Source organism: Mesoplodon mirus (assembly GCF_964341445.2).
Source record: "Mesoplodon mirus genome assembly, chromosome: 16".
NCBI classification, from domain to species: Eukaryota; Metazoa; Chordata; class Mammalia; order Artiodactyla; family Ziphiidae; genus Mesoplodon; species Mesoplodon mirus.
The window spans coordinates 36,599,776-36,612,988 of NC_138992.1; the positions used below are offsets into that span (position 1 = coordinate 36,599,776).

The 13,213-nt window shown below is 38.0% G+C and overlaps 1 protein-coding gene across 2 annotated transcripts in view; it reads left to right on the top strand.

The window, feature by feature from the left end:
- The window catches only part of STK3 (serine/threonine kinase 3), a 303,925-nt gene that overhangs the window by 272,828 nt on the left and 17,884 nt on the right, over positions 1-13,213 (top strand). Inside the window, exon 11 of one of the 2 annotated variants that reach the window (XM_082600788.1) lies at positions 4,498-4,667. The exons of the other annotated variant lie outside the window; for it this stretch is intronic. Coding sequence (XP_082456914.1) covers positions 4,498-4,506 — 9 coding nt within the window. The 3' untranslated portion in view covers positions 4,507-4,667. Of the gene's footprint in view, positions 1-4,497; positions 4,668-13,213 lie in introns of those variants that run through there. 2 annotated transcript variants of the gene reach the window in all.

Below are 13,213 nucleotides of genomic sequence, written 5' to 3' on the forward strand. Positions count from 1 at the left end.
AAAATTACCTGATGCATGAGAGAATTGAAGAAAACATCTTTGCAACCAGGTTTTTCTCTCACTTTCTCGAGAAACAGGTTACTCTGACTCTTATCAGTGGTAGACCCATGCATGCATACAGTCTAAACAAAAGTCTCTATATTTGTGGCTTGAAGTTAAATTAAAACTTGTTCAGACAGGGCATTGACACTGACAGTAGCCACCTCAACTCAGGTTCACCTAATGAAAAACATCTACTAAACCACCACCTGGAACCCGTTAGATTCTTTCATTTGAGTTTTGCTGCCTTGACATTGTATCACACTGGGAATCTAAATATTATCTAAATATTATCTAAATATTATCTGGTTTTTTTCAAGTATTGTTTCCTGAGAAGGTATTTGCCTAAAATTCATTCATATTCCTCTAATCCTTCTTCCTTTTCCCTTCCTCACCTTGCCCCACCTTTTTTTCTACCACTTTCTCTTGAATTGCCTTTCATTTCTAAAATTCAGATGGCACAATGTCCTAGGGGTTGTGTACTATAATATATATGGTGAAGCGGAGGACCTGGTGAGTCAAGGTGAAACCAAAACACCTCAAAGTTGTGAGTAGCCTGATTCAAACACCTCTATGAAAACTTCCTTGAATCCCTTCACCATTTTTTACACAGTCATTAATGCCTTTCTGCAGTCTCTCTCCTCTGTGTTTATGTATGTTTTCCCAACCAGGTAGGGGCTACATTTTATTCTTCTTTGTGTCATTATATGGTGTTGAATAAATAAGTGTGTGGACATGATTTATCCAGACAACTTCCTGTTTTTCTTGTAGGTTTTTTTCTACACAGGCAGATTGCGATATTTCTGTTTTATAGATGAGGAACCTATAGCTTAAAGGAGTTAAACTTGCCCAACACCAGAAAACAAGTATTTGGAGGAGCCAGAATTCAAATCCAGGGCTTTCTGGAGCCCAAGTTCTTTACCTTTTTCATTCTGCTTCCAATATATGTCTTTCAGTCTATTCCCGTCTTCCGATTTACACTGCTACAGTCCTTAATCATCTCTCATTACCTCTTCCTTAGAGCTTTGTCATAGTCCCCTACTCTGTCTACCTAGTCCTGTCTTCTTTTCCACTCCTACTCATGCATCATTATTCTGATCATATCATCTCCTTAGAGGAATCTTTGATGGCTCATTTCTTGCAGGATAAAGGCTGAACTTCTTGGAATGTATTGATAACTACACTGCCCCATAATCTGCCCCCATTACCTCTCCAGCCTGATTTCCCACTCCTGCTTCCTCTGTGCCCTCTAAACTCTAGCCTCACTCTGCCACTTCACTATCGTCTACACGTACGTGGCAGCATCCGACTTCTTGGTCTTTACTTGTGCCTTTCTGTGTTATTTTGGCGGGCCCTGTTTTGCTAGTTGAAATTCCAGCCAGCTTAACCCTATCCCTTCCATTTAACATCAATTTCCCTGGTCGGAATTAATCTCTTTCTCTGTGTGCTGCTTTTATATTATTACTCATGACTATATATGCCCTGATATACTAATTGGAAGCCCTTTGAGAGTAAGGACTGTGTCTTCAGCTGACTGTATTCCAGAGGTTCATACAATAATCTGTCCATAAAACATACTCTGTAAGATTTTGTATGACTGAAATGAATCTGGCTTTTAAGGCAACAGAAAAAGTTCTACATAAAATTTAATTTGACTAGTTGAATATGAGTTGTCTCCTGGCCTGCCTCTAAAGCATTGGATTTATAAATAAAATCTTCTAGATAAATCCGATGATTAAGTTTGCTTTGTCAAGAATGCCAAAAAAGATCAGACTTATTTTATTCTGCAGTATTTAGTATGCTATATAGTATGTAGTTTGTGTATGTGAGTGTATATATACATATATTCATATGTACATATTATGTGTAATAAACATGCTCATATAAAAAAGAGGGTCTTAAATTTTAAAATCTTATATTTTCCATTATGTAGAGTATTTTTAGATTAATCATTATTAATTGCACTACTGAAAAATCTAGTTCCAGTGTTTTCTTTCTATTTACTTTGAAGAAAAAGGCAAACAGTAAAATATGGCGAAATAGTTCATTCACATAGTACATATATTAGTATAATAAGTTCACGAACTTGCAATACTTTAATATGGACTGTTCAGTCCTTTACCTTGCTGACTCTTACCTACTTTTCAAGACTCATCTGAGGTGTACCTCCTCTAGGAAAGCTTCCTTGAAGGGCCTGCCATTCTGTATTAGCAGCACCTGCAGTTGCTTATTTCCCTCAGGCAATTGCCACACCCAGCGTGGCACCATACCTGAAATATAGTAGGCGTTCAGTAAAAGTTTGTAGCATGAATGAATGAATAAACAAGTGAAAGAACTTAGCAACTTGGGGTGGGGGGGGTGCCTGAGTGTATACGCCTTCATTCAAAGTACAGTGGCAGATTTTTATGTACAGATACGCAAGGCTGTCCGTGATACACTCTTTAGAGAGATAAAAACAAGTTGTAAGAAAACTAATTCCATTTTTGTAAAAAATATTTGTGTGTGTGTTGGGAAAAGGTCTGGAAGCTATGCAACAAGTCAGAGTTTTCCTTGGTGAGTTGGGTGGTTGGGAGTGGAGAGTCAGAATAGACTTTCACTATTTAGTACATTTTTGTACTGGTATTATTTGAACTTTATTACTCAACGTGCACTGCTTTTGTAAGTTTTAAGTGACCAGTAAAATATGTTCATGCTGGGCCTCCCTGGTGGCGCAGTGGTTGAGAGTCCGCCTGCCGATGCAGGGGATACGGGTTCGTGCCCCGGTCTGGGAGGATCCCATATGCCGCGGAGCGGCTGGGCCCGTGAGCCGTGGCCGCTGGGCCTGCGCATCCGGAGCCTGTGCTCCGCAACGGGAGAGGCCACAACAGTGAGAGGCCCGCATACCGCAAAAAGAAAAAAAAAAAAAAAAGAAAAAAAAAAAAAAATATGTTCATGCTTCTGCTCAAAGTGTTAATGATACTTTAGTATCAAACGAAAACTATTTTTAAAGACAAAGTTTGGCATTTCCCCCCAATCTTTCTAGGAAGGAAATTACTTTCTTTGTTTAAATGTTTCCTGTTCCTTTTGAAAAATTGTAGGACTTAGAATAAAGTGGACTATATTAAGTCTTTAAACCATGGTGGCACTTGTATTGGGAAACTGAATCTTCTCATTCAGTCTGTTAATGTTCATGGCCAGATTAGTAGAGACAGCTTTTTAAAGGTAACAAGAAACTGACCAATTTTCACTGAATGAAGGTAGCAATCTTATTTTTTTTTTGGACTGTCTTACCCCGTTTTCAAACACATCCCTGGGTTCTTTTGGTTAACTTAATCTCGTGCCACTGAGCAAGCTGGTCTTAATGATGATGGTAAACCATTTCTTCTGAGTCCAGGCCCGAGTGAAAATACCACTGAAAGATACCCAAGATAGTTCACCACCGCTTACTTCCTTATCTTTTTTATGAACCAGGAAAATGGTCTTAGTAAAACAAGGTTTTTTGAGACTTCAGAATCTTGGTTATTTTAAGATCATTCCTAAAATTTTTTCACATGGTCCGGCTGCCAGACAGACTGTACGTCAATTTTCTGCAGTGTTTGGCAGGCCTACATATTCACTGACTTAAAAACAGTTTGAATTTATTGATTTTGAAATTCGTGATTCCTTTCTAAATTTTTTTTCCCCATCTAAATTTACTTTGGAAAAAAATATCCACAACAGACAACACTGGCCCATTTTTGTGCCAAGACTTTCAGGGAAATATTTTATGTGATTAATATTGTGTAGCTAATCTGGTGTAAAAAATCAGTTTTATCCATTTTAATTTATGAGAGCATGACCATCCTGTGTGAACTATTTAAAGAGTCTGTGACTTCACTAATTCAAATTTAAGTGTTTGTTACTGCCTTTATATGTGTTACATTACTCATTTCAATTAATAATGGGCCACTTTTCTTTTTAGGAATTGAATTATATTTCATCAACAGATCCGTATCTTTTCTTTCCAGGGTAATGTCCTAACCTTGCCATGGGCAAGCTGAGATTAGTGGACTCTGGGCTTGGCTCAATGAAATACATAGTTCATGGTACCAGGCCATTTTAATAGGTCTGGATTCAGTTAGAAAGCTTCCTCCTAATCTATCTTTTCCTTTAAAACCATTTGTCCTAAAAGATTGGTGTTCTCTCTCTTATTAATAGTCAGAAGAGAAACAACTTTATAAAATCTGTATGATGATTTCATTCCATCAAACTCAAACTGTTTTTATAAAACATTGGATTATTTGTTACTTGGTGAGTGTACATTATTCTGGAAGCTTTAATGTAAACACTTTGGGGAGTCAAGAAATAGCTATTCATAGTGTTTGTACAGTACTCTATTATCCTCAGAGTTACAGCACCTCACAAATAACGTGGCTTCCGCCCAGGGAAGAATTGACTCACCATGGAGGTCTGTCTCCCTTGTCTCATTAAATCTTCTAGAATTGCTGAGAAGTGGCTAGCAATTATTCTTCTCTCTGTTTGACGTATGTGGAGAGCGAGGTGCCAAGCAGCAAGAGGTCATGCAGAGTCTCTCAGAGGGTGCCGTTTGAATCTTGGTCATTGAATCGCTGCTGAGCAAGCGTTAGCGTGAACTCCTGAGGCCCATCTTATAGGGGATGCGGTGCCCTAAACGCCAGAAACAAGTCCCCACCATTCTAGGCATTGCCAGTTCCTGCCGTCGTTTACAAATTATTATATTTTATGAGTATATTTCATTTTGATTGTATATAATTTCTTCAAAAGAACCCATAAAAACATGTCTCTTATATGTCATTCGTACTTAAAATTGAATAATTTAAAAGAGCTATGTAAAACTGTTTTGAGAACATTGAGTTTTGACTTTAATTACTCTTAGGATTCAAACTCGCTGATTTATTTTTATTGAGGGAGAAGTAATGTTTTTAAAGTATATAACTGATCCATAAGAATGCTGTGTTATTTTATCTGCAAGATTTGTGTGTCAAAAATCCACCTGCAGGGTGTTTTCTTTTAAAGCTCCTTGGAAAGGTGAATTCTGTAGATGAACTGACATTAGTATATGTTTACATTTATTTTAAAGTGTCTGAGATGGGGCAGGCAGGAAGAACCTTGAAATTGAATTCCCTCATGACCTTTTAAGTTAATCTTGGATGCTAGCTCAAGGGAAGTGTGAGAAATGGGTGGAAACTGCTTCAGTTGAATAAATGTTACACTTCAATGACTTTAATTTTTTTTTTTAGAATGGAAGGACTAGGTGACAAGTACAGGAGAAACCTGATTATCAGAACTTCATTCCATTATTTAAAAAGTACCAAACGTATTCTAACCAACAGATGACGTTTTCTTTCTTACACAGCCGACAGAAACTGGTAGTTGAACCGTAGCATTTGATAAGTATACAGTATGTACTCCCTACCCTTATATATTTTCCTGCCTTTGAGGGGGCAGGATGGTTTTTAAAAATTCTTCATGTATTTTCCACTCATTGTGGGTTATTTTTGGCAACAACCAGTTGACTCCTGGCTATTCTCTCTGGTTCCATTCTTGACTCCCTATCTGTCCTCCACTCTGGAGCCAGGTTGATTCATTTTAAATGTAGATCAAATTCTGTCACTCCCCTGCTCAAACACACCAGGACCTTTCCACCACAGAATAAAATCTGAGGGCTTTACTATGGTCTGTTGATGCCATGCATGTTCTGGTACCCGGCCATCTCTCTGACCTCATTTTCTACTGTTTTTGCTCACTTTGCTTCAGCTCTGCTGGTCTTGTTGTTCTTCAAGTCAAGTTTACTCCTTCCCTGAGGCCTGTGCTTTGGCTGACTTGGCCAGAACTGCCCTTCTCACAGAGTCCCTCACTCCGTTCAGGTCACTTTCTCGTCACTCTATTCCCTTACCCTACTTGGTTTTCTTTCTTCACGAGCACTTACCACCACCCAACAACATATATTTTTGCTTCTTGTCTCTTCATCACTAGAATGGAGGCTAGGACTCCTCCCAGTGTGTCCACTACTGCATCAGTCACATGATAGGTTTTCAGGGAATATGTGTTGAATGCATGAAAAACGGCTATCTTGGAATTATAAGAACTTGATAACATTCCTAGACTTTATAATCTCGATAGAAATTTTTAATCATAATTCTGACAGTGTTTATCCATGTGGGTTTTCTGGCAGTGGCTGATGTATATCAAAATCATGTGAGGTTCTTTTTCAAAATATGTAGCTGGTGCTCTGACAACCCCCTCCTGCCAACTAGAAAATATTGAAGTAAAGAGAAAAGAGTGGGAAGGGTATTTTGAATAAAGCTCTTCCGGCTCATTTTCCTCCAAATTTTTTTCACCGTGGAAATTTTTTAAAAGCTGAAAATAGTACAGTAAACACACATTCACCACCTAGATTCAACAAGTATAAACATTTTGCCATATTTGCTTTATTTGTGTGTGCTTGTGTGTGTATTTTTCCCCCTGCCAATTGTGATGTAAGAGCATAGCCTGACTCTTTCCCCCAAATAGAGAATCTCTGACTTAGTAGGTTATTGTTATTTCTGATAGGTTTCGTTGTGTGGGTGAGGGGGCAGTAGTGGGGAGCATACAAAGGTTGGATTTCTCTCTTAGTGATTCTCTGCAATAATTGTGATGTATGCCAGTCAAGGTTGTTGTAAAGAGACCCTGTCTTCTACATTATCTGATGCAGTTTGAATTCAGTGCCACCGTGCATTTGAAGAAGCTTTTTTGTTTGTTCTTGGTAAGTGTTCCTTCTTTGTTGTTGTTTTTTTTTTTGAAATTATATTTTGTCAGCTAGGCAAGTGATAGCCTTTATTTCCTCTTGTTATTAATATAGTCACTCCAGCCTTTTTGTGTTTACTGTTTGCATGCTATATCTTTTTATGTTCATTTACTTTAACCTGTCTCTGCCTTTATGTTTAAAGTGAAGTATACTTTTTCCCTGAGAACATTTAAAATGTTGTTCTACTTGTCTTCTGGTCTCCATATTTTCTAAGGAGAAGTCTATGATGTTATATACAGGGGATTCATATATATCCCCTGTATGTAATATGTACTTTTTTTTTCGTGTCTACTTTTGAGACTTTTTTCTTTATTTTTGGTTTTCAGCAAACCTAGGCATTGATTTTTGTGATTGATGTTTTTAATTTTCTTTACAGTTCATGAGCTTCTTGAATCTGTAAAGTTATATCTTTTACCAAATTTGGGAATGTATTCGGTTATTATTTCTTCAGATTTTTTTTCCCTCATTCTCTCATTCCTTACCTTCTAGGACTCCAAATAACCTGTTAGAGCTTTTGATATTATCCCAAAGCTCCTCGAAACTCTATTCATTTTTTTCCCTCAATCTTTTCTCTCTTCTTCGGATTGGATAATTTCTATTGATCTTTTTCCAATAGATCTTTTGTCATCTCCATCTACTTTTGTCATCTCTCTTCTGCTATTAAGCATATCCAGTAAACTTTTATTTCAGATATTGAGTTTTTTCCATTCTAAATTTCCATTTGGTTTTTTGTTATATTTCCTTTTTCTCTGCTGAGATTTCCCATTTTCTCCCTTACCTCACTGAGTATAATTATAGCTGCTTTAAAGTCCTGTCAGTTTCTATATCTGGGTCTAATAAAGGCTGGTCTCTGTTGCTTTTCTTTTCCTTTGAGAGTGGATCACATTTTACTGATTCTTGATGTGTCACGTAATTTTAGATCATATCCTAGACATTGTAACTGTTTTCTGTCGAGGGGGAAAATGTGTTTTGTTTGCTCTCCATAGCCTCCAGCAGTTCATTTTATTGTGTTGTTGTTGTTTTGAGGTTTGTTTCTTCCCACAGTTTAAGGTTGTTCTTTGTGAAAGAGTTGGTCTATTAGGGGCTTACTCTGACATGCCAAAGCTGAACTCCTGATATGCTTTTTAATCCTTCAACTGCCTCTCAAGTTTCCTGTTAAACTACATGCCTACACTGTCACACAGAAAGAAAGTCCTTCATGTCTTCACCCAGATGAAATCATCAGAGCTGCCAAGGGTGAAACAGTGATAAAGATGAAGTTTTGTCATCCTCACAACTGGCATCCTTTTTTCTGCATCCTGCCCATTGCCACCCATGTACTCTTTTGTCACCAGAGATGAATGGAATGAATTTAGATGGACTTAGCAACAAGTACCACTGCCACCTCATCAGGAACACAGGGAGAGAGGAAAATCTCAGAACAAAATGATGACAGAAGCTAGGAAGAGCAGTTGGAGGAAAGCTCTGTTGATGGAGTTGGGCACAGATTTGGGCATATGAACATGAACTGAAAGGGAAAGAGAGTTTAAAAAGAAGGGGAGACAAGAGGGTGGGGAGGCAGAGGGCAGGGGGCCAGCTGTGCCCACCTTTATGTCTGTGGTCTCATAGAATCTTCAGAACAACCTGAACAGAATAACAGAACAACAAGTTGGCTAAGAAGCTGCACTGCAACGCTCTTAAGTGTGTCAGTTCTTTACTCTCTGCTCAGAATGCAAACTTGACCCGCCTTAAGCTTAGGTTAGCTATGATAAGCCCTTCTCCACCTCTTAACTCCCCATCCCTTCCCCTACCTCACCCCCAAATCGCAATCTTATTTTGCTTCCTGATGGGCTTTATAAGCCAGAGGCTTAAGAAAAAGACTTTGCGTGCTCTTCAGAAGACAGCATGGCGATCAGCTTGTCAGTGAGGGGCAGATTATTTGAGGTTGGAATTCTTCCCTACAGGTTGCTCTCACTTCTCCGACCTCTAGTGTCCTTATCCTTGTGCCCATTCTAAAATTTCCATTCCACTGAATAACATGCGAAGAGAGAGAAGCATGTTACCAAGAGGCACTACCTTCTTCCACACATAGCCCAAGAGTCCTTCAGGTCCTTCTCATTTTCTTCCTACACTTTTTTATGTCCAGTACCCTCAGAGTAGATCATTAATTCTCAACCGGGGATGATTTTGCCTCCAGGGACCACTCGTTAATATCTGGGCATTTTTGATTCTCTCAACTGGGGAACTGCTACTGGCATGTAGTGAGTAGAAGCCAGGGATGCTGCTAAACCTCCTACAATGCCCAGGACAGCCCTCCATAACAAAGAACTGTCCAACCCAAAACATCAGTATTGCCAAGGCTGAGAAACCCTGGAACTGACTCCTAGAGCCTTTTTCCTGTGTCCTTTCTCTTCCCTATCCCTTCCTTTCCTTCATTAGAGCCACTCCCACTGGTGTAATGATTGTGCCAGGCCAGCCTTTTCCAAGCCTGTCCCGCAGCCAGAGCTGCCGGGGTGGTCCCTTCTGGTGAAGAGCGGGGATGGGAAGTACTGAATGAACTGCCAGTGGACTCTTGGGGAGGAAGCCATGAGTGGGATTCGTGGAGAGGAGGAGTATGCGAGCCCTCACTTCTCAGCCATGGGCATCGAGGTGCACCTTGGGAGCTGCAGTTTAAAGGATATGGGGCGGTAGCAATATGTAGTGATTTATAGATGTTAGGGAACTTGGAAAATTCAGAGGGAGACTATAAAAGTAATTTTGGCTATGGTTATTTTTGAAATGGAATCAATTATGAATAATTATCACTTGCGCAGTATCATGTCGTTAAGAATGCCACGTTGATATTTTTGGAGAAGCTTTGTTTTAGTGCAGCACTGAAATCTGTTCCTGCATTTGTATTTGCCTTGTTCATTTGCCGGTGACATGGTTGTCAGTTCTCAAATTAAAGAGATAGAGGCAATATTGTTCCTACCTGGAATCGATTTTTTTTTCTCCCCTTTTCTGTTGGAATGAAAATCCTAGTTACAAGGGGGCCACACAACCAGAACATTTACCCATAGCCATTTAAGACTGTTGATAAATATAGTGTAACTTTATTACAGTGACCTCATGTCAATGTCCTTTGTAATTCTGCTTAGTCCCCATAATTACCTTGGACCTTTCATCACCTAACCAGTATAATCCCCAATCTGCCCAGTATTCGAGTTTGTGGGGCATTGACGTGCTCTGCATTGGACTAAGGTGTTCCCAAGTCTTCATGTCTGTAAGAAAATCACTGCATGATTTTCACCTTACCCCCATACTTCTGCTTTTAACAAATTATCTGGAAAAAACAGAAGGCATTATTATGTTGAATACATATGGAACATGAAACTTTTCTCTCCTACTGTTTTGAATAAAAACTTTTAACTTACATTAAGTACATGTTGAATTAAATGTTAAGCCTTGATGTTTTCTCTGCCCAGGATATCTACTTTTGCCTTGAAATATATCTAAGATGTAGACAGCCCCTGTAGTCCTAGATAGTCCACTTTAAACTGAACTAGAACATCTTGCTACATCAGGCCTTGGAGGGAAGCTAAGAGGGGCCATCTCTGCCGTCACAGTCTTCTTCCCCCATTATGTTTCTATACAAGTGGGTGTTCTACATTCTGCCTCTTCGTCTGGCTCTTGTTCTTGGTGCTTTTGATCAAGGTTGTACTCACACCTGAGCACAGGCCTTTCAGGTATGTGAATCTGAGACTCCACCAACCTTCTGGCCTCTACCCAGCATTAAGATGTTAACCATTTGAATTGAGGTTCCTAATAAGACTTGAGAATTGTGCTATTACATTGATTAAGACATTTTATTAGCTTGTTGAACGTGGATAAACAGATGAACTCTGATTTCAGGAAATTTTATCACAGTAACATCTTTAAATGATTAATATTGAATTGTTTTCATATTTATCTTTAAATATGTCATAGTGATGATAAACTCTGATAAATTGATAAATAGAATCTTCCATGGTGGTTTTTGAAATGTAAGATGGCTTTTATTAGTAATGTATTATTGATGATTTACAGACTGGATGATGATGAGTCATCCCTTGTTAATATCTACTATTAGCAGATATTACTAAAATAATTATTTTGTCCTTGGTAGTCAGCTCTTTTAAAAAATTACACACTGATTCTTAAGAATTCAAGCTTTTCAGTGCCTAACCAAGACAAAGTTCCACTTCAAAATTAAGCAGAATCAAAATGAACTGTGGTCCCCAGAAAAGCATTTTTAGAGATTTATGAGACTTTATAGCTTTTTGACTATGGGAATATGCCTATGCTTATTTCTGGCTCTTAGTTTCTTTAACAAGCATTTGTTAAGCACCTGCTAAATGCTAGGATTTGAAGAATAAGAAGGAAGGAGTGAACAAAGTGTCAAGTGCAGCTTGAGGGGTCAAATAAGATAGAAATGAAAAGAATTCATTTGACTTTGGTGACCTAACAAGAGCAGTTTGGAGAATGTGATGGGGGTGGGAGCAGTATAGAGTGAGTTAAAGTGTGATTCCCAGTTTAGAAAGTAGAGACTTTCTCCACACTTCTGAGAAGTTTGACTTTTCAGAGAAGAGGGATGAAATTGTGACAGCGGGAGGGGTGGGTGGAATTGAAGGCAGGTCTGTTTTTCTTGGTTTGGTTAAAACAGGATATATTTATAAAGTATTCAATTTTGATGCTAAAAACTAAGAGAGTTTGAAGGAGCACAAGAGAAGGAAGATAACCATGTAGTTAGGTTTCTGAGACCACTCCAGGGCTATCTGACCTTAGATCTGAGGGAGGCATGTGTCTTCCATTAGAACAGGGGTTGTGGAAGATGGGTGAGCGGAATGTTTCTAAACTGCATTGCTTTATAGTCAAAAAGAATTTGGGGCTTTGTATTATAATTAGAATCACAGGCTATTTTCTTTTAAGCAAAGGTAACAGCTTACTTTCATAGTACTTTTGCACTGTGAAATGTTCTTGATCTGCCATTTAGAGGCTATTTTGCTTCCCAGTGATCTCTTAGGGGTTATGAAAAAAAGCATCAAATTTTTGAAGGCACTTTACAAAATTAAAGAATTTTAAAGTTCTAAGTACATTATGTAATCATTCACCTCAACCTCATAATTTTGGGACCATTTTTCTCCCAACTCAGTGGGGATTTTATGACTCATACCTGTTTTTTTTTTTCCTATGGTTTTTTACTTTCTGATTTTTATTTCCTCCTTCCGTGGATTTTTGCCAGTCCAGCAATAGTAATTACTGTTGAATTATTTATTGTAGATAAAGCAGAAATAAAGTGAAACCAAATTGTCTAGCATAAGTAAAATTTTCTTTTGGTTTATCATTGAAAATTGTCAGTTTTATTTTCTGTGTAACAGAGGGTAAAGATTATAGAGTTAGGCTAATTCATTGGTACATTCAGTCATTTGGGATATCTTAGATTTTGAGAAAATTGTGTTACTTAAGGAAGTTACCTAATCATTCTAAACCTTATTAATCGTATCTGTAAAGTAAGAATAATGCCTACTTACAGAATTATCTGTCCCATTTCATGGTTACTGTGAGGTTCATCTGATAATAATAATGTATGTAAACATGCATTGTAAATTATAAAGTATTTTAAAATATATTATGATTTGAAAAATATTAGATCTCAGGCTCTCATGGCCAATTATAAACTCCCCTTCAACTGTAAAATGTACACGAATAAACATTGTAGGAACTGAACTCTTGGCTGGCATAATGATGCATAAGCATCATTGACCTGCAAGTCTCTATGCTAATCTAAGTCTAATTTAAAATCTTTAAGAAACTCTTCCTTTCTTAAGGAAGGAGGGAAATTTTTATTATGGCTGATAAACTATGTATCTCTGTGTAGTGTAATGTTTAAAAGCGCCAGCTCCAAAATTAGGTTGCCTTGGATTCAAACCCTGGTCACACCTTTTAGTGGCTAAATGTCTTGCATAAGTTTAAACTCTTGGTGCCTCTGAAACTTTAAACTCTGAAACATGGTGGTATTAATAGTACTTTGTCACAAGGTTATTATCTGTTAAATGAGATAACACTTAGGATGGTGTCTGCCAGTGGTACATGCTCAAAACACTTGTTAGCTATTATGTACATGAAATTTAAAGCAATATGAAGCCATATATAAGAGAATATTCCTCATAAAGTAAGGACCTGTAAAGAATTAAATTTTAAATAGCTGAGTACTCACCACATCTTTCCATTTAAGTAGCTTCACCCATTGGATTTTAAATACATTCAAAGGAACACTTTCTCTTTGAATCATTATAATAGCTTACTTTTTTGGATGCCAAATTTATACCTAATGAGTAGTTTTCCACCTACCTGTAGACCCGCAGTGGTACTGGTGATTCCTTCCATAACTAA